At 45.7% G+C, this 21973-nt stretch overlaps 1 protein-coding gene across 6 annotated transcripts in view; it reads left to right on the plus strand.

Moving 5' to 3' along the window:
* Nucleotides 1-21973, plus strand: part of GREB1 (growth regulating estrogen receptor binding 1) — a 92512-nt gene that overhangs the window by 64253 nt on the left and 6286 nt on the right. For all 6 annotated transcript variants that reach the window (XM_088665732.1, XM_035109833.3, XM_088665737.1 and 3 more), the window contains 19 exons: nucleotides 1549-1677; nucleotides 2219-2344; nucleotides 3860-4057; nucleotides 4147-4327; nucleotides 5361-5553; nucleotides 6737-6873; nucleotides 8055-8394; nucleotides 10162-10277; nucleotides 10742-10944; nucleotides 11169-11258; nucleotides 11708-12273; nucleotides 12482-12584; nucleotides 12864-13022; nucleotides 14919-15061; nucleotides 16170-16331; nucleotides 17899-18103; nucleotides 19404-19578; nucleotides 19664-19882; nucleotides 21393-21528. In XM_088665732.1, coding sequence (XP_088521858.1) covers nucleotides 1549-1677; nucleotides 2219-2344; nucleotides 3860-4057; nucleotides 4147-4327; nucleotides 5361-5553; nucleotides 6737-6873; nucleotides 8055-8394; nucleotides 10162-10277; nucleotides 10742-10944; nucleotides 11169-11258; nucleotides 11708-12273; nucleotides 12482-12584; nucleotides 12864-13022; nucleotides 14919-15061; nucleotides 16170-16331; nucleotides 17899-18103; nucleotides 19404-19578; nucleotides 19664-19882; nucleotides 21393-21528 — 3581 coding nt within the window. The remainder of the gene's footprint in view (nucleotides 1-1548; nucleotides 1678-2218; nucleotides 2345-3859; nucleotides 4058-4146; nucleotides 4328-5360; nucleotides 5554-6736; nucleotides 6874-8054; nucleotides 8395-10161; nucleotides 10278-10741; nucleotides 10945-11168; nucleotides 11259-11707; nucleotides 12274-12481; nucleotides 12585-12863; nucleotides 13023-14918; nucleotides 15062-16169; nucleotides 16332-17898; nucleotides 18104-19403; nucleotides 19579-19663; nucleotides 19883-21392; nucleotides 21529-21973) is intronic.

Below are 21973 nucleotides of genomic sequence, written 5' to 3' on the forward strand. Positions count from 1 at the left end.
GATTCAGTGGTAAAGGAAGTCTGGATGAGCCCTTAATTTTACATTTATATCCTACTTTTCCTTTGTGGTGGTGTATATGGTTCTCCCTCTGCCAATTTTATTCTCACAGCAACCCTGTTAAAGCAGTAATACAGTAACTGCCCCATGTTCACCCAGTGAGCTTCATGACTAAGTGGGGATTTGAACCCTGGTCTCTGAAGTCCTAGTCCAACTCTCTAACCACTACACCACACAGGCTGCCTTTATTGCCCCTGTTCTTTCAACTTTTGCTTGGCCTGATAATCACACTGTCCTGTGGCCAGAAATGGAGCCACATGTTTAGGTTGCTCAGAACTGTAGTGTTTGACTAGGTAAACTGCTCCGCTAAAGAGGAAGCATTATATAGAATTAACCAACAATTAGACTATTTTCAAACAGGCTAAATGAGTTCTTTTCCTAATTCTTTAGATTCTACTCAAGATTTGGGTTTCTGAATTATTTTCAGAAGGGAATTGACTCTTAGATGTCACTTAGAAACACTTGAAATGGCCAAAGAAAGTGAAGCGAAGTAGGGGAGAGTGACCTTATAAAGCAGGGGCAGCCAATGTAGTGCCCTCCTGATATTTTTTGGACTACAGCACCCACAATCCCTGATCATTGGTTATCCTAGCAAGGGTTGATGGGAGTTGGAGTCCTGCAACATCTGGGAGTCACCATGTTTTCTATCTCTGGTAAAAGCTGTAAGCACATTTGTGTGTGTGTGTGTGTGTGTGTGTGTGTGTGTGTGTGTGTGTGTGGGAAACCTAATGGTGTACCTAAATTAAATTGTGATCCTAAAGATTGTGTTTGGCCATTGCTTTCCTTACTTTTCTTTGAGTCATGTCTCTGACAAAATCTGTGGGGCCATAGTGTATGATAATGTTGATGAGAAAAGTTCACACACACACACCTTTATTCCAAGGAACTTGGCAGCTGATGTAATCTCCCATCCAGAAACCAACCAGACCCAGATTGGCCTAGTTTCAGGAAGATAACTGTATCATGTGCCTTTAGGTGTCTAGATCAGAGGTTTTTTGAGTCCATGGCTCCCTTGACCAACTACATTCTCTCTGCGGTACCCCTGTGGGGCTCAGGAGCCCAGTTATGTCACCCTTTGCCTACAGAGCTGGCAGTTTCTCACCCTTTTTCAGACACCCTCCTTTGTGGAGTGTTCCCTCAGCCTCCTCTCCTCTCCCCTCTCCTTGGGAGTCCTCCGGGCAGCTGCTGTTGCTATTCCTCGTCTCTGAGCTGCCCCCGCAGCCACCGCAAAGGCACCATTCACCTGCGGAGCTTTATAGCCAGGGCTGCTGCAATAAAGAGCCATGCAAGCCTTTGGGAGGCAGAGACACAAGAGAGCATCAGAGGAAGGGAGGGAAGGAAAGAGGGGCAGAGGCAATGTTGCCTGTGGCACCCCTGGCCATCATTGAAGGCACCCCAGGGTGTCCCAGCACACTGATTGAAAACTCTGGTTTAGATGTATAAGTGTCTCAGTTGCATGTGAACCCCTTCCCCCTTTTTTATGTCTCTTAGGGAAGTACCAAGCAAGAATACTATCTGAAAGCATGCTCAGTCCAGCGGAATACCAGAAAGAAGTTAGTTATGAACTTGTTACGGGGAAAGTTGAGGCTCTGGGGGCCTTCTTCAGTACTCTCTGCCCAGGTACGTAACGAGACATCTATAAAGAGGCATTTGTCTGAAAGACTTTCTGGGAACTTAGACCAGGCATCCCCAAACTGCGGCCCTCCAGATGTTTTGTCCTACAACTCCCATGATCCCTAGCTAACAGGACCAGTGGTCGGGGAAGATGGGAATTGTAGTCCAAAACATCTGGAGGGCCGAAGTTTGGGGATGCCTGACTTAGACCATATGTGTCTATGTATAGACAAGGTTTTAAAACCCAGTCGCTAAGCAGTTGTTGCGGCTTGCACAGACTCAGGATTCAGTTATCAAAAATCCGGTCAAATGCCACGTTAGAATATTCGCCCCGGGTTTCACATCCTGCACTTGCAGGATTTCATGCCAGGGCCCGTCCACAGTCTTTAAATATTTCTCTTTCTGTGTCAGGAACAGGGGCCTAGCCTTTTTGTTGGATGCCATGCTGCTTTGCACAGGTTACATGGCTTGGGAGATGCTAAGATGCTAAATGGTTTTCATAACACAAAAATATGGTGGCCGTTTCTTCCCCCTTTCATTCCACCAGATGGTGATGTCGATGTGTTGCTGGACAAATTTCATCAAGAAAACAGGCCCCACATTTCATCTTCGCTCTCTGCTTTAGTGAACAAACCAGCAGCGGGCGATGCAGCTGGAGCAGCTATTTGCGCAAGTAAGTGGTTTGTGTGTGTAACATATGAGGACATTTGCCTTTTCAGAATTGCGTCCCTCTCACTCCTTTCCTCCAAGGCATTTGGAGTGGAATGTTCGCCTCACAAAGACCCTGGCTGTGAACACACTCGCAGTTGCTCCACGTCCAGCGTGTTCCCACCCTTTGTTTGGGAAGCAGTGGTCAGAGAAATTGGGGCCATTTCACCAAACCTCTTGGTGGTGGGGAGCAGGTCGCCAAGAGTTTCTTGGAAGAAGGGCCTGCCATTAGTAGCGGCGAGAGCACAGCTTTCCCCCATAAGAGATTTATTCAACTAATGGTGATGGAAGTGGCAGTGGCAACAACAACCGTGTTTGCACCCTGCTCGCTATTTTGCATCTTCCACAATGTCACGAACCTGGTGCTATCCTGGAGCTTTGGACAGGGAAAACAGGGGCCGCTACACACACACAAAATGGTAGGGAATATTCAGAGAAAATTCTACCTTTAGAACAGTGTTTCTCAACCTTTTTTGGGCCACGGCACACTTGTTCTATGAAAAAAACCCCCGCGGCACACCAACTCTGTGCCGCCCTATATTTAGTTTAGTTTGGAGGGGAGACGTAAAGCATGCCACTGAAGAACTGCTGCGCGGTAGCCAGGCGGACCCACCAGGCGCAGAGCCTGCGGAGCGAGCGGGGACACGTTAGACGGCACGCACAGACCCCAGGCGGGCAGACACAGGCGCGCAGCTGCCGCCGCCTCCCTCCCAGCCGCCCCAGGCAGCCGCCGCCGCTCTGGCCCGGCGAAGGGAAGCCCTGCGCAGCCTTCCCCGCCTGCCTCCTCCTCCCCAGGCGGCGGCGGCGCCCTCTCTGGCCTCCGGCTGGATGCCGACTCTAAATTTTGCGGCGACATGCGGCGACAAGAAGGGCGATTTGCATTGTCACGTGCCTGGCGGCCGCCAATAAACAACACTGACCCACCGGAAAGGAAGCCGGCCGGGTCACGACGCGGGCGCTCGCCTCGCGTCGTGACCCGGCTGGCTTCCTTTCCGGCGGGTCAGCGACGTGACAATGCGAATCGCCCTTCTCGTCGCGGCACACCAGCCAGCGTCTCGCGGCACAGTAGTGTGCCACGGAACACCGGTTGAGAAACGCTGCTTTAGAAAAAGGCAAGAATGAAGCAACTCTGACAAAAGGGCAGACTGCAAAATGCATGGGGAATAGAGGGTCCATGCTTTCCCCTATGTAACTGGGCCTTTTATTTTTCTTGGACATACCTTGCTTCTCTTTGACAACCCCTAGTTGCCTCCATGTGGCTCCAGCTCCTCGCTCCAAGGCAAGACCCTCCATGCATATCTCCCTCCCCCTGTGGAGTCACGTGATCAGATCATGATGTTCCAGAGCAGAGAGCTGCAGCAAACTTAGGTGTGCTGCTCCATATCTCACATGGCTATCTACAACATTCATGCTGTAAATAAAGTTAAGGCCTGGCTCCCTTTCTCTTTCACCATTCTTTTCTCTCTCTCTTCCCCTCTAGGTTATAACCTTGAGCACCACCAGATCCGCCCCTTCCAGCTTGCAGTGGCTCAGAAATTGCTTTCCCACGTTTGCTCCATTGCAGACTCCAGCACTCAAAACCTTGACTTGGGTTCCTTTGAGAAAGTTGATTTTCTGATCTGCGTCCCTCCTTCGGAAGTGACTTATCAGCAGACGCTGTTCCACCTCTGGCATTCAGGTGCTGGTTGCCGGAAAACGCGTACAAAAGTCACAGCTGGCAACGCTTGCTTTTCGACTGTCCGATAGTCATTTGTTGTCTTCCCTTAGGTGTCTTGTTGGAACTTGGATTGGAGAAGGAGCACCTTACCAAGCAGAGGGTGGAGCAATATGTGGTCAAACTCGATGCAGAAGCACAGACTAAGTTTGAAGCCTTCTTACAAAACTCGATGCAGAATCCACACACACTCTTTGTGCTGATCCATGACCATGCCCACTGGGACCTTGTAAGGTAAGAAAGAATTCACTTCCCAGATTATGATGTTAGCAATGAGACACCGGTTGCAATAGACAATTGTATTGTATTGTACAATCATCTCCAAAGACAAACCTGCTTCCTTTGACACTGGCTTTGTGACAGCTGCACTACAAACAGTTATCCGTAATACAACTTCAGTTCTTTATATTACAGCCATTGTCAAAAATGCATCCTCAGGGTCTGAGTAGTAAAGTGCTTTTTAATAATAATAATAATAATAATAATAATAATAATAATAATAATTAATAATAAAAAATTTCATTAAAGGTGACCCAAAGATCACTCTTTTGATAGTTGTTGTTGTTTTTAATTGATGCGTATGTATCAATTTTGAAGGGACCGAGGTGGCGCTGTGGTTAAACCACTGAGCCTAGGGCTTGCTGATCAGAAGGTCTTGCTGATCAGAAGGCTTGCTGATCAGAAGGTCGGCGGTTCGAATCCCTGTGACGGGGTGAGCTCCCGTTGCTCAGTCCCAGCTCCTGCCAGCCTAGCAGTTCGAAAGCACGTCAAAATGCAAGTAGATAAATAGGTACCGCTCCAGCGGGAAGGTAAACGGCGTTTCCATGTGCTGCTCTGGTTTGCCAGAAGCGGTTTTGTCATGCAGGCCACATGACCTGGAAGCTATACGCTGGCTCCCTCGGCCAATAATGTGAGATGAGCGTGCAACCCCAGAGTCGGTCACGACTGGACCTAATGGTCAGGGGTCCCTTTACCCTGTGTCAGGGATGGGGAACCTGTGGCCCTCCAGAGGTTGGATTCTGTCTCCCATCAGCTCCAGCCAGCATGGCCAATGGTCAGAGAAGGTTGGGGTTGCCATATACAGGGCTTTTTTTCCAGGGGGAACTCACCAGAACTCAGTTCCTGGAAACTCTCAGGTGGGTTCCATTGCCACTCTAAGAGAAAGAGGGAGGCGTTCATGGTGAGTTCCGGCACCTCTTCTGGAAAAAGAGCACTGGCCATAAAGTAACATTGTGCACTCTCATTTGCTTGGGTTTTTATTTTACAGTGCAGTTCACAGCCCTTATCCTCAGTCCGATCCAGCCATGGGGCTCGTGGACAGACTGCTCAATTGCAGAGAGGTGAAAGACGCTCCAAATATTGTGACGCTTCACGTGACTTCCTTCCCCTATGCATTGCAGACGCAACACACCCGCATCAGCCCTTATAATGAAATCCACTGGCCGTCATTATACAACAATGTAAGAAGTTAACTCTTAGGATCTATGGGAGCTTTCTCCTCCCCCCCCCTTTAATGCCTGGTCTGGCTGTTAATGACCACAGCGTTATGTTCCAAAGCAAAGCTGTTATGCAGAATGATGGGGCTCACATCTGTGTTTGCTGATCTTCTCTTGGTTCTTCTGAATCCCTTTATCTTTTCCTTTACCCCCTGATTCTCTCCTCTCTACTTTTATCCCTACTAAAACAGAACCTTATTGAAGGCGCGATTTGGGATCTGTTGATTACAAAACAACACGTAATATTCTCTGTGCTCTAGTACATCTGCAGCGCCACCAAAATGCTGGGGTATAAAGGATAACAGAATTGCAGAGCTAGAAGGGACCGTGGGGCCATCTAGTCCAACCCCCTGCAATCCAGTAAACCCCCCCCATGTGGGACTCAAACCCACAACCCTGAGGATATAAGAGTTTCATGCTCTGCTGACTGAGCTGTCCCAGAACAGATTCTTTAGTGCAGAGCTTCTGTCGCAACACGTTAGTGTGTCGGCTGCAGTGTGTAGGTGTGTCACGTGAATGAACCCACACTCCTCCCAGGCCTGGAAAGGGGAGTTAGTTTAATCTCTGCTTTGCTAGTAAAACTGAATTACTGTGTCGCAAAACGATAACATGTCTAAAAAGTGTGTCACCGACGTGAAAAGTTTGGAAAGCTCTGCTCTAGCAAGTGAGGGTGTTGATTGCACTAGGAGCAAAAGGCAGAAAAACTTGGGTCAGGATTCAACTAAACAGTTTCTCTAGCGGGGAGCCAGCACAATGCGTCCTGCTTAGCGTAGCTGGGGCTTCTCCATCCCTGGTTGGGGGTCAGAACAACTTCCAGGTGGGAGGAGAGGGGAGAGGGTTCCGTCTGGCAACTTGCACCGATGGAGCAATTGTAATAGCGCAGTGTTGAATTCCACCCCAATATCCACGCCGTGTCTGGCACAGTCAGCATTGTGCTGCCTAAACTGCTTGCACGGTTGATCCATCACCCTGAGTGGGTACTGGTGAGGATCATGGTGGAAGAGGTAAGTAGTATTGGCCACAGAGAAGGGACAGGGTCTTATTCATAGCCCTGTGTATATTTGCGAGAATGTGATAACTGGATTGGTGAACTGTTAAATCACCACCACGGATGACCCTGTTGATAGTCACTGTCATTTATTTTAAGGGTGTGGACTTGTACCATGAGAACAAGAAGTACTACGGATTGTCAGAGTTTATCGAATCCACTCTTTCTGGACACAGCCTTCCCTTGCTACGTTACGACAGCTCTTTTGAAGCAATGGTCATGGCTTTGGGGAAAAGGTACTGTGTTTGCCTTGCAGTGTGGTTACATTTTTTAAAAACTATATTGTAGTTTGATAGGTAGACTGTAGGTTTGAATGGCTGACAGCATTCTTTGTTCCTTTAGATCTGCCCCTGATATATACTGATATACAGGTAAAACTCGGAAAATTAGAATACCGTCGAAAAGTGCATTTATTTCAGTAATGCAACTTAAAAGGTGAAACCAATATATGAGATAGATGCATGACATGCAAAGCAAGATATGTCAAGCCTTTATTTGTTGTAATTGTAATTATTTGTCGTTAGGCGGGTCAATTATAAATGGAATGTTTTGGGTCAGGTTAACCATATTGATTTGTATGCTGTTGGTGGATTTTTGTCATTGTCTTGTTGGGCTGTGTATGTGATAAAGGGGAACCATACCGGGGTGAAGCCGTCTTCTTCTGTTTGCCCACCCCACCCCACCCTCCTCCCATCTACTTTCCTTCCCCTCTCCTCACCAATGTCTCAACAAATGAAACTGATATGTAAAAATGCTAAGAGAGACATTGCACATATCCTTGTAAACCAAGAAAACCCTTAATAAAAATAATTTTTTTAAAAAAAAATTTTATAAATGGAATGTAATTAATGAAATGTAATAGCGATGTTTATTTTTGCATTATTGTAACTATTCGTTTTATTACTGTGGAATTTCCAAAAGAAAGCATTTGTAAAAGTTTAAAAATAAAATAAAATAGTAAGTTGCATTACTGAAATAAATGCACTTTTCGACATATTCTAATTTTCCGAGTTTCACCTGTATACATGCATTGCCATCACAGTTCTGCTAAGTTCTGCTAAAATTGTGTCAGGCAGATTATAAAAAAGTAATTTAGGGCCTATCCACACTTAACTTTTGTCCATGCTCTCCAGGCATGTCCTGCCCTTTAAAGCTCCTTGGCTGAGTGCTCTTGTTTTCTGGAGTGTTCCCCCATATTTCTTCATCCTGAGGGGGGTCCCCCAAGTATATAGAAGCCACAGCCTTCTTTTGGGGTGAATCCATTTCACTTCCCAACCAATAAGCATCCAGCCATTCAGGTTTGCCACCAGAGGGAATAACGGTGTCCCATGTGCACCACAATGCCTCTCCAGGGGTCCATCGCTTTTTGCAAGCAAAGCATCCACACTGGCCCTCACTGCTTTCTGTTTTGTTTCAGGTTCCCTAGGCTGCACAGCGCTGTGATAAGGACCTTTGTGCTCGTTCAGCACTACTCTGCAGCCATGATGGCGGTGTGTGGCTTGTCTCAGATGAAAAACTACACCACGGTGGAAACACTAGAGATCGCTCAGAACCTCATCAATTCTTCGCGCCAGTGCCCCAACGGGCACGGGCTGATGGTAGTCCTAAGGATTCCGTGCATACCTTTGGCGGCGGTCGCTTACGAGCGCCTCAACCACGTGAGGGAAAGGCTGGCCCTCGAAGACCATTTCGAAATCATCCTGGGGAATCCCAACTCTGGGATCACCATAGGAAAGCACTTCGTAGAGCAACTGAAGGTAATAAGCAGAACAGCTCTGCTCCAGCTGGAGTTCCAACTTCAGCTGTGCAGATTATGCCTGTGGTAGCTGGTGCCCATTGGGACTGGTGGAGTGGAAGGAAAGGAGACCAGCAGTAGGCGGAGCCAGAGCCAGTGCAGGCAGGGTCGCATCCTGGACCAGTGGCAAGTCAGAAGGCAGGCGGGTGTGGGCTGGCTGAGGGCAGATTGAGGCTGGTGTGTCCATGTTCCATTTTCTCTAATGGACTAGCCACTCTAATGGACTGTCACAGGATCCTGCAGGTCAGTAATAACACAGCTCAAAGTTGGAGTTAACTCTTCATTAGCAAAAATATGATCTCTACAGACTTGGTTGAGTGTCAGGCCTAATGAGCAAAGCAGCTCGTTCCCAGTGGTCTTACTCCATGAAAACCAGTTGCCGAGACTGAAAGTCCCTGCCTCCTCAAAGCCATCTAAGTCCCCTTCTCTCCAGGGCTTTCCTCAAGCAGTTGGAGACTGTGCCTGTGTGCCAACTTCTCTGCTCTTTTCATGCCTCTTCTGATTCTGGGAGGCAAGGGAGGAGAGGAACTTGTCACAGCAGGAAGGGGGAGAAACACATGACTCTTCACCAGCCTGACTCATCTCTGCCTCTTGGCCTCCCTCCTTCCACTCATCTGCTTTAGCTTCTGCCTCTGATTCTGGACTTCTCTCTGCCACAGGTTCTCCCTGCTCACTAAGCTCTGTTACCTCTTCAGCTTCTGACACCTCCTCCTCCTCCCAGTTTCCCCTCTGACCACTCATTGTTGTCCTACCACCATTCCCTGGATTCTGACCTTCTTCCCTTGGTGGTTCCCCAGCTGGTTCCTTCCACCATTCCTCTGCGTCTAACCATTCCATGACAGCTGCTGGTTAGCACTGTCCATTGACCAAATGTGTTCTGCACCAGAGAAAATAAAGTCATTGGATGGGGCTTATTTCAGAGTAGACATGTCTAGGGTTGCTCAGTGCCAATAATAATAATAATAATAATAATAATAATAATAATAATAATAATAATAATAATATATTTATATCCTGCCCTCCCTAGCCAAACCGGGCTCAGGGCGGCTAACATCAAAATATATAATACATTAAAACATAAAATCCAGCAATCGACTGAAATAGAGCTTAAAATCAGATTAATACTGTATCAGAATAAATCAGATGGCAACCCACAATTTCTGATACTTATTCTGATATCAGCATCCGAGAAGGAATGCACTCCAGCGGCTGGCTTGTTGCCTTCTGACTTTCCATTATCTCTCCTGTTTACTTGGAAGTAAATTCCATAGGAGGAATTCAACACCACTCTCTTATTGTTCCAGCAGCAGCACAAGCTTTTCAGTTTGCCAAATGTAACAACTTGCTCCACCTCTCCTCCCGCTGCAAGCTCTTCCATGGTTACTATTGTTTGTATATTTGTAAAAGTTGTCTGTGGATTTGCATTTTAAACATGTAAGCCGCTTTGTGGAGGACTTTGTCAAAAGATGGATTATAATTACCGTAAATAAAGTGACAAATAAATAAATGTTCCTCTCTTAACCGTACTCTTGAATGGGAGTAGAGGGTGAATGAATGGCCATAGTTTGCCCAGGGCCACTCAGCATGTTTTTGGCTCAGCTGAGGTTTGAACTAGGGACTTGATGGTTCACAGTTTTTAACCACGACTCCACATTATGACAGCTTGCATGTACAGCAGCTCTTTCCCTAGAGTGAACTATAAAACAGTGTGTTTCAAATGTTTTGGCAGATTTGGCAGAAGATTGAAGATGCCGAATGGAGGCCTCAGACTTATTTGGAACTGGAGGGACTGCCTTGCATATTGATTTTTAGTGGAATGGATCCCCAAGGAGAGTCACTCCCAAGGTAATCACACACACACACACACACACACACACACACACACACACACACACACACGTATGAATTGGAAAATAGTTATATGAAATACACACACGTTCCACGGCTGTGCCTTGCAAAATTACGTCCTTGCCCACTGAATTGAAGCTTGGTTAAGATTTCCAGATAAGATCGGATTCAGTGGATAAGACTGGATTTTTGCAAGAAACAACCATGGAACAAGGAAATCTCTTGGACCCAGGGGAATTAAGCAGTACACATAAAATAGGGTTCAAAATAAAGTGTGGATGAGCCCTAAATTGCAGCAGTCAAGGTGTTAATTGAAATGCAACAGGATTTTGCCACTAAACGTACCAGATGGACAGGAAATGACAACAGATACCTGTAAGCGCTTTCAGTTAATATCGCAGTAATGTTGTAGAATTCACCTGGTCTTTCAGTCTCTCTCTCTTGCTGTCTGTCCTACCAAGGTCCTTGAGGTACTGTGACCTACGTCTGATAAATTCCTCCTGCTTGGTGAGAACAGCCCTGGAGCAAGAACTGGGTTTGGCAGCCTATTTTGTAAGTTCTGAAGTCCCCGTGGAAAAAGCAGCAGTGGCAAATGATGTCCTGGAGAGTGACCCAGAGAAGCTAAGCAGCACTGATAATGAAGATGAAGAAACAGGAACAGAAGGTAAAGGGATATCCATAGGACCCTTGACCTGAAAAGGGGGCGGGGGACATTTGTGAGCTTCCACCACCCCTGACTGATGGGAGCTGGGAGTCCAGCAATATCTGGAGGAGGATATAGACTGTTCGCCCCTGCACTATTTCTCTAGTCTTTTGCATTTTTAAGTTAGATGGACCATGTCCAGAAAATGCAAACACAGCTTCCATTTCTTCACAATTGTGGAATAGGCTCCGCTTCGGAAAAGAGAAGCCCCATCAAAAGAGAAAGGTCTGGCTCACACGATTCTGCAGCTTCCTCTGTCTCTTCTAAAGCATCAAGTAAGACATCATCATGACTCCTTTACAATACCATATATACATTGGGGACCGAAATCCTAATGATTTAACCCGTGTTGCTAATGCCGTGGTTGCTTGGCTTTTGCCATCACTCATAAAAAGGGGGGGGGGGGGTAAACAGACAGACAGACAGACATGATAAAGGCAACACTTCCTGAGAAATCTCCACTTCACTGCCTTGGACATGGTTGTGTGAATTGCGCCTTAGCTTTTGTGTGCTGAAGGAAGCCTCACTGTGATGCAGTAAGGGAAAAGCCGCTCTCTGGGCTCAAACGGAGCGGTGCACTGCAGAGTCTACCTTCCCACTTGTGTTTATCACGGATAAATAATTATCTCTGGGGTTATATATTGCGTCAGGGGATATCACAGCCTTCAGTTGCCGCTAATGATTTAACAGAGCACTCTATTAAAGTTATGGATTTTGTCCATAGGCACAGCTTTCTGCAGCGAAACATCTCCTCCTTTGGCAACTGCAGGGGAGGTGGGAAAGTCTCCCCATCCGGTACTCGGCAGCAGCCCCGAAGAGAGCGTGAATAACTCCGAAAAGCAAAGGCTGAAAGCAGACAGAGACTCAAAGCTGGCAGCCCAAGCTGCTCAGGCCTCCATCCCTTCGTCGCCTCCACCCCCTTCCTCATCTCCCTCTGCCTCTTCAGCACCTGCCCACAGCTCTTTCGTTCTGCAGGCCTCTCAGTGCTCCATGACTAAAGCATCCCAGCAGCCGCCCATCGTTTACTTGCCCAAACTGGTGCATGACATGGTTACTTCTGCAGACAGCACGGGGCTTCCCAAGTCATCGTCCCTCTTGCCTTACCATTCGGTCATGTGGGCCAGCTCTTTCCGCCCACTCATGAGTAAGATGATGACTTGCACTGAGCAGTCTCTCTATTATCGCCAGTGGACTGTCCCCAAACCGATCCATATGGACTATAACAACAGGAATGAAGGCAGGATGGACACCTTTCATCCAAGAAGGCTGCTACTGAGTGGACCACCACAGGTAGGTAACAAGAACAGGGACACCATCATCATCACCATTATTTATTACATTGTGAATTTTGCCTCTCTGTTTCATGTAAGAGGAATGTCATCATACCTGGGCTTTGAATCATTGGTCACCTGACTTTTCAGGCATCTGAAATATGATAGTTTAATGTGCTTAGATTTCATAAGCTACTTCTGCAAGTTTCTGATGTATATCTTTACAGATAGGAAAGACAGGTGCCTATCTGCAATTCCTCAGTATTTTATCTAGAATGCTGATTCGGTTGACAGAAGTAGACGTTTATGACGAAGAGGAGATCAATACTGGTATGTCCTACATGTTCAACCTTGGATGAATAATCTGCAATTCTCTTGTTTATGAGAAGTTAAGTGTTTTATTGCTGTGCTCTTAATCTGCCCCCCCCTGGTGTTCATTTATTTCAGTCTTCAGTTAATGCAGCTGTTACCAAAGGCTGGCAGTCAGGCAAAGACAATATGGATTGCCCTTCCTTCTATATTGGATAATTATTTTTGAGTTTGCATTTTTGAATGCTGAAAAGGGTATAATAGTGTGCATAGCATGAGTTTGTTTTCCTATGATTATAGATATTAAAGAAGAATCAGAGTTGTACTATCATCAGTCAGGGGATCTGTGGCCTGATCCAGAAACATTCAAGAAAATGCCTTTCGACTACACGATCCATGATCCAAAATATGAAGATGCAAGTCTCATCTGTTCAAGGGTCCAGAAAACAAGCAGTGAAGGTCAGGGTTAGTTATTTATCCAGTTATTCTGACCAGACACCTGTTTGGTAATGATCTTTCATGCCATAAAACTGTCCAGTTAGAATGTATTGATCAGAATCTGGTTTTTTTTGCATTCCATTGATGAGAAGTGTGGGAAATGACACTCAGTTTGGATTATGGGCATTCAGTACAATCTGGACATCATCAACATTCTGAATTAAGTAATTATGGACTTCAGTGAGACCCCTAATCTCTAGCTAGTTCTGCTTTCTAATCCGGCCTTGATTGCTGTAGTCCTAAAACTCATACGACAGGGGTGGGGAACCCGAGTCCCTCCAGCCCTTTGGGGGATTTCAACTCCCATCAGCCCCAAGCAGCGAAGATGGGAGCTGGAGTCTAATAATGTCTAGGAGGGGGGTGGGGAAAGGGGTGCCCCCTGCCCACAGCCCCCTTTTCCCAGTGTTTGCCTTTTGATTCCTCAAGTCCCCAGCATATGGCTGAAATTAAAAAGAAGGAGGAGGAGGGAGCAATGGCAAGTCTCTTTCTTGAACTATCACAAGGTATGGTTTGTGGACTGATGAGCTGTAATTCGGGCACTGGTGTTACCATCAATGTAAAGCGCTCTGTTAGAGTCATGGATTCTCCCAAAGGTTCCATGGGAAATGTAGTTTGTTAAGGGCCTCCTTACAACTTTCATCATCACCCTATGTTTCCCAGGATTCTTTGTGTGTGGGGGGAGGACCATGTCTGTTGCATTGGTATAAGACAGGCACCCCCAAACTTCGGCCCTCCAGATGTTTTGGACTACAATTTCCATCTTCCCCGACCACTGGTCCTGTTAGCTAGGGATCATGGGAGTTGTATGCCAAAACATCTGGAGGGCCATAGTTTGGGGATGCCTGGTATAAGCGCACTTTAAATGTGTGGTGCAGGATGTGACCATAATCTTGCTAAAACTACAACAATGCTGTGATTTATTTTGTGTGCACGCGTGTTTGTACACCCACACCAACCCCATGCACATATTTATTCTATTTATATGCCTCCCTTCATCTGAAGTTCACAGGGTAGTTTACAGCAGGCACCCCCAAACTTCGGCCCTCCAGATGTTTTGGACTACAATTCCCATCATCCCTGACCACTGGTTCTGTTAGCTAGGGATCATGGGAGTTGTAGGCCAAAACATCTGGAGGGCCGCAGTTTGAGGGTGCCTGGTTTACAGCATAAAGCAGTAAGAAGCAAACTTCTTAGCAGGACTTAGCAATGCCGCTAGAGGGTGCTAGTGAACAAGTTCATAGTATCATAGAATTGGAAGGGAACTGAGTCATCTAGTGCAACCCCCTACAGCAGGCATAGGCAAACTCGGCCCTCCAGATGTTTCGGGACTACAATTCGCATCACCCCTGACCACTGGTCCTGTTAGCTAGGGATCATGGGAGTTGTAGTCCCCAAACATCTGGAGGGCCTTGTTTGCCTATGCCTGCCCTACAGCGAAATTTGTGATTTCCGAATAATATTAATATTTATAATAATCTTAGCACACATGTAGCACCGCATTCAGAGCACATTACATTTACTGGTACTGCCTCGTTTGTTAACTTTAAAGCTGAACTGAAATGGAAACAAATATGTCAGTTACAGTGACATATGGCAGTGGTTTATGTCAAACAGCATGAGAAATGTTTTTCAAAGATGTTGGTGGCTACAGAAATTATTTACATATAGACAGATAGATTGAGAACAATGTTTACAGTAAACATGTCAACACTCCCATGAGAATAGCAACTTTTTTCCAGATTCCTTTTTGATTGCAACCAGTATAATTTTGCAGTCAGAAGATACTCAAGGCTGGGGCAATTCCTTTGCACTGGCCGGTGCTCACTTAACTGACACGATCAAAATATATTTGTACAGATAGCACAGCAAGCAGAAAACAAGAGGACTTGTATATGCGCCGTCAGACAACACGGATGAGATTATCCAAATACGCTGCTTACAACACTTACCATCACTGTGAGCAGTGCCATCAGTATATGGGCTTTAATCCCAGGTACCAGGTAAGACTGATAGAGCCCTTTTAGTTTTGTTTTTGTATGTTATTCTTTGTCAGCTGCTCTCCCATTCATCTTGGTTTGTCTTCTGATTTTTCTAAGGGTCAGGCCAATTATTTGGATGATCTCAAATATTGGCTGCCCTGTTTTAGGGCTGGATTTAATTGGTCCCCTTCTGCTGTACTTGACGGGTGCTTTTAAGCTATCCCCTATAACAAATGGCTCTGCCATTGTGGGAATGGAGCCATGGAAACATTAATCTTTTCGGAATATAGCTCTGTAAGCTGATCAAAATGCCTTATTTTACTCTTAAGATGCAGGAAGGACAATTGAATGGCATTCGGCTGACTCCTTTTTGGCTAACCTGAACAAAATATTAACGGAAAGAGCTGCTATATTTTTCTTGTCTGCTGCAAAGACCCCTAAAGAGATTTTGTTAATTTAGTTGTATCTTCGTTTGTTCCTGTCCTTAGTTTATATAAGTACTATATCTTTTAAGCTGATATATGTTAGAAACATAGATTGCCCTCAACACCATGACAGACTAACCAAAGTCCAACCTTTGACCCTAGAGCTAGAGCACCTGTGTACATAAAGTGTATATAATCTAGTAATTTTTTTAAGGGTGCAGTAGAACTGTGGCAGAATTAGTAAAACCCAAAAGTATGTAGTACACCAGTCATGTCCAACAGGTAGATCGTGATCTACCAGTAGATCACTGGACGTCTGCGGTAGATCACTGGTAGATCATTGGCTCCCCCCAAAGAAGCTGAACAACTGTGGCTCCCCTAAAAGAAGCTCAACATTTTATCTCCTCCCTGAAAAAACTCAACAACTTTGACCCGAACCCCCAAAAAGGGGGTAGATCACTGCCACTTTTTTTTTTAACTCTGTGAGTAGATTGCAGTCTCTTGGGAGTTGGCCACCCCTGTAGTACACAAATGCCAGACGCTATTCCTTCAGAGTCTGCATTCCAAATACATCATCATAAATGGCCACTGATCTCTACATAAATGGCACTCCCTGACCCTGTTCAGATTTAATTTGCTACTACATGTGCATCAATGCCATAGCTGGCGAGGTGGATTATGCTTCTGTCATTCTCCCTCCTCAGCTTTATGAATCCACCCTGCACGCTTTTGCCTTTTCCTATTCTATGCTTGGAGAGGAAATTCAGCTTCACTTCATCATCCCTAAGTCCAAGGAGCACCATTTTGTCTTTAGTCATCCGGGAAGACAGCTGGAGAGTATGAGATTGCCTCTTGTCACTGATAAGGTAGGTAAATATCAACGTGAGCCATGCAAAGACCTTGTTTTGCATTCGTACGGGGTCATGATATAAATTGCCTACCCTGGGTTGGCTCTGCTTCTGGATAATGGTAAAAGTACCCTGCTTTTCTTTCTGTATAATATCTGTGCTGCACAGGAAGACAGCATGCAAACTGTCCAGTACTGAAATAGGCCTTTAGTAGAGCTGCATATCTCTTTGGAGCATGTCATAGGATCACCAAAGAGACAAAGCTCCCCATATATTTTTAGATGTGCATCATCAAAATAGGCAAAGTTGTAAAATGTTGCTGCCAGGAGAACTGCTTGCCAATGGTCTCGAGAAGAGAAACTCTTTACTGATTTTAGCTGGATAGCTCAGTTGGTTACAGCATGGTGCTGATAACGCCAAGGTTGCAGGTTTGATCCCTGTAAAGGACAGCTGCATATTTATGCATTGCAGGGGGTTGGACTAGAATGATCCTCAGGGTCCCTTCCAACGCTATGATTCTATGAGATATCTATGAGATATCTACCTTGAAGGCAATTGTGTAGTAGAGGAGAGAAGGAGTGATGGGCAGGGACAAAGTGGCACCCCTTATTTCATAGCAGGGATGATGACTTCCTCTTCTTTGGGTACAGTTTGCCAGTCCTCTGCCTGCCAAATAAATAGGCTTTCTATCGGAGAGACACCCATGCATAAGCTAAGCATAGGGAATATTACACTAACATGCATGGCTAAGCATTGTACCGCCACTTCTTTTTGGGGAAAATTATGAAGACCGTTTATTATGACCACCTGCAATGTCACAGAAAACAGGAAACTTTTGAGTCTATCATAATATTTCATCATGCTGAAAATTAAGCAAAGCGGGAAGACAGGAGAGGTGTGTGTGTGTGGGGGGAAGCTTGGTATTGAAGCCATAGTGTCTGGATTGGTCAAAGTTCAGTTTCGTTGTATAATTCTAAAAGGGTTTAAGGGCTTTGTTATGAAGAGCACTTCAGAATTTATTACTTCGCTCTGCTCGGTGTCATGCCATAGTTAACTGTACAGTCCCTATCCCTTGAAGGAGGATAGAGGATGGTGGAACCATCGCCACGCTCAGTTCTCCCAAGGAATGCTTTAAGGCAAACCACCCCGCTTCCTTCATACACTTCTCTGGCCTTTGGGTTCGCAGCTAGGGAACCAAATGCTCTTCAGAGGGCCCTGGGACCTCAGTTCATTCGTCTCAACCTAGGGTTGTATCAAATTGCACCTCTTTGATCCAGCAGAGGCTTCCGTGACACAAAAGTGGGGTGTTCAGTGCAAAATTCTTGAAATGCTCATCCAGCAATGAATGCAATAAGTGAAGTGATCCAGGCATTTATTTCATTTGGTTTGGTTTGGTTTCTCATGAACGTATTGAAATTTTTAGCTAGCAGGTAAGCTGTTCAGCTTTGTGTAACTTGGTGGAAGCCTGTTGATTACAATGAAACAATGCAAATATATTTAGTTGTTGACCCTCCTCTCTCTCTAGCTTCTTTGTTGTTGTTGCTTATATTAACCACCATAATAACACAGATTCCTAACTTTGTAGAGCCAAGATTATATAAAGAGCCCTACTTTTACTCCCACAACTGGACGTCACGAACATGGACTTTTTAACCTTTACCATGCAATGGATGGGGCCAGCCATTTGCACGTCCTAGTCGTCAAAGAGTACGAAATGGCAATATATAAAAAATACTGGCCCAATCACATCATGCTTGTTCTGCCAAGTATTTTCAACAGTGCTGGAGTGGGTATGTATATGGTGAAATTCTCGGCTGTGTGAATGCAGTGAGGTCTAAATGGCATGAATTTTTTGAATAATTAAATAAAGCCTTGGTTGGTTATAGGAGTGGCTTGCCTGGTGGGATGGAACCAAAACAATAGCCTCCTGGCACCTTTTTGGAGAGGAACGTAAGAACGAATTAAGAGCCTGGCTGCTGGATCAGACCATTGGCTCACCTAGTTCAGTATTCTGTTCGCACAGTGTCCAACCAGCTGCCTATGCAAAATTTTCAATTGGTATTGTCAGGGGGACTCCTTACAGGGACCCTCCCCCAGTCATCCTGACCAGCACTTTGCCCAGTGACAGCGCTAGCAACGGGTCAGGAGGAGGGAATGAGGAATGGAGCGGAGTGGAGAGGGGGCTCCAAGATGTGTCAGTGCCTTGGCACCAACCCAGCTGGCCAGAGGAGGAAGGACAGCGCAGCGAGGTGTCGGAGCCTCGGCCATGCTCCAGCCAAAGGACGGGAGAAGGAACGCAGCCCCTTCCAGCGCTCAAATTGAGGCGCGCACCCACACGCAGGGCTAGGGGGTGGCAGTTTGGGGTGCCCAGGCTTTTATGCTGGTCCAAGACGCGACGGAAGACATTGCCGGGTTCTGAATCAGACTAGGCAGTCATGTTTTCTGATCTCTCTGCACTGTAAATAATATGCACAATAAAGCTCTTAAAGACAGAGAGGACTGGAGCATCTTTACTCAAGAGTAGCCGCAACAATCCCCTGACAGGTATCAAAGCAGGTTGATTTATCCAAGCATGGATAAAACAATAATCCGCCACTGAAACACAATCACCAGGCTAAAACAGCATCAAAGTGCAGGAACGCAAAGAGTCAAAAGTAACATGCAAAGGATTAAAATCAGCAACAACAGAATCGACAGCTTATTTAAATAAAAATGTATTCAGATGCCAGCAAAGCACAAAACAGAGAGGAAGATAATCTAACCTCACCCTTCAATATTTCAAAACAACATACACATATTCAAATTTAATCAAGTAATGAATCAACTAAAAGGCAGGTGCTTAATCACTAAGCAATGCCATCATTTACATGGCTACTCAGAAGTCAGCCCATTGCATTTACCGTAGTAGGACTGACTTCCAGGTTTCAGTCTAAAAATACTTGAATTTGCTGTCAGCCTTAGAATAAAGCAAAGTCGAGTGTGTGGGTGAGAGATAAGGATACAGCAAAAGGTTTCTAGATAAAATGTTGATTTCAGTTCTCCCGTTACAGTGTGTGGTTTGCTTCTCTCTTTTTTGGCGATTGGTTTTAGGCGCTGCTCACTTCCTAATAAAGGAACTGTCCTACCACAACCTGGAGCTTGAGCGGAATCGGCAGGAGGAGCTCGGCGTTAAGCCCCAAGACATCTGGCCTTTCATCGTCATCTCTGACGACTCCTGTGTCATGTGGAATGCTGTAGAAATGGATTGCTCAGGTGACAGAAAAAGGTAAAGGGCGGTTTCTTTGGGGTGGCGTTTTGGCTGGGCTTCCTCGAGCGATCTGATTTTGAACTGTTTCTCTGGCCACTTGCAGTGAATACACATGGACTGAAAGGAACATTTCCTTGAAGCAAATTCTTCAGCATATTGAATCAACTCCGGATGTCACCCACTATGCCTTGATTGGGATGAGGAAGTGGTCAAGTAAAACCAAGAGCAGAGAGATCAAGGAGCCGTTCTCTTGCTGCCATGTTCACGATTTTATCATGCTGAACGTGGACCTAACGCAGAACGTTCAGTATAACCAGAACAGGTGAGGCAAGGCTGATGAAGTAGATTTTTTTGTCTCTGGTAGCATAAGCCACCCTATATTTGATAGTCCCTAAGGAGCTATGGGATGTGGGTGGCGCTGTGGGTTAAACCACAGAGTCTAGGGCTTGCCGATCAGAAGGTCTTGCGACAGGGTGAGCTCCCATTGTTCGGTCCCAGCTCCTGCCAACCTAGCAGTTCGAAAGCACATCAAGTGCAAGTAGATAAATAGGTACCACTACAGCGGGAAGGTAAACGGTGTTTCCGTGTGCTGCTCTGGTTTGCCAGAAGCGGCTTTGTCATGCTGGCCACATGACCTGGAAGCTGTACGCCGGCTCCCTCGGCCAATAATGCGAGATGAGCACCGCAACCCCAGAGTTGGTCACAACTGGACCTAATGGTCAGAGGTCCCTTTACCTTTACATAACTATATCCTCCCTCCATTTTTTTAGAGTTTCACTGACTTCTAATGCTTTTCTAGGCCCAGTTTGTAGGTCAAAAGTGATGGCTTTGACCCCCAAGCCCTAAATGGCTTGGGACCCCAGTACTTAATGGGATGTATTTTCTTAGAAGTACCCACACATACCCCAGATCATCTACAGAGGCCCTTCTGTGTGTGCTCCCTCATTCTGAAGTAGGGAGAAAGTATTTGCAATGGTACCCCACATTTGTGGAATGTTTTCCCTTGGAATGCCTGTCTAGCACCTACGGTACCTTTAATGTCTTTTCAGCACCAGGTACAGACTCATCTGTCCTTCGTGGGCTTCTGACATCTTCTCAATATCTTGCTTTTAGTCTGTATTCAGTTGACAGTGATCAGTTTTAACTGGTGTGTGTTGGGGTCTTTTAGTTTTTATATGATTCTGTTGGTGTCGATATTTATTTCTGTTGCTTGGCTTGATTAATGTCGTAAGTTTGTATTTTGACATTGCTAATACTTCTTTTGATGTGTCATCAATTCTTCCTTTGCACATCGCCTACAGGCTCGTTGCACGAGGCAACGGAGAAACATAACTACTAAAATGAAATAAACAGGGCCAAACTAGATGTGATGATTAACGTGTCTTTGCACTTAACTTGCATGTTAAAACAAACACAAATGGCAGTTCTTAGGGGAGGTGACAATTATCAGGATCTTGGCAGGTGGCGAGGAGGAAGTTTTTATTTTTCCTCTCCTGCTGTGGTCCTGATGAAAATAGCTTCTTTGAATCCCTTACTGGCATCATGTGCAAAAGTTTTCAATATCAAACCTGGCTTATTTAATTTAGAAAATATATATATAAACATCTTATCTATGTGGGGCTTGGTCCTTAATCTTGCAGTGGTGCTGCCTGCCAGAGCACTGATTCCCCTTTCCTGTCAAATGTCATGCTTGAACCCGTTTCCTTGATGTCTTGGTTTACACCCTTCCTTTTAAAAAACGCATCTACCATTGTGATGTCCTTGCAATTTGAAACACTTCAGCTAATGAAGGACTATTGCTTCTTGCATTCTGCGTCCCCTCCGCCCGACAGGTTTGTGTGTGACGATGTGGACTTCAACCTGCGTGCCCACAGCGCTGGCCTCCTGATCTGTCGGTTCAACCGATTCAGCGTCATGAAGAAGCAAATTGCCGTAGGCGGGCAAAGGTCCTTTCATATTAAGTCAAAGGTCAGAATTTGGAAACTTCTGTGAAAACTCCCACTTTTTGTTTCATTCTTATAATACAGTGGGGTGGCGGGGGGGAGAGAAAGGAAAGACGTTGGTGGGACGGGAAAGTCACTCATTTGTGCATGTCGGCTTGTTTTCAATTTTCATTGGGAGTATGTGAAACAGAGAGATCCTGTCCAGCCTTTCCAAACTTCCATGATGAGGGAAGAATGCAGACTCTTATCTGCTCTGTTTCATCCCCCTCACCTGCCATGCTGCCCTCTATGTTTTAGAGGATGATAGTCTGCTGTGGGGGGAGCCTTTGCATTTATTTAGATTCCAGATTATGCAGTTCACAGCAAAGAAGAAGAATGATAAGCATTATTTTATCACTGTTTTTCTTTGTTGCATGCTCTGTAGCAATTGACAAGAAGCCTATTATCTCAGCTGTTGTTGTTGTTGTTGT

This window comes from Zootoca vivipara, chromosome 3 (assembly GCF_965207765.1).
Source record: "Zootoca vivipara chromosome 3, rZooViv2.hap1.1, whole genome shotgun sequence".
In the NCBI taxonomy this organism is placed as follows: domain Eukaryota; kingdom Metazoa; phylum Chordata; class Lepidosauria; order Squamata; family Lacertidae; genus Zootoca; species Zootoca vivipara.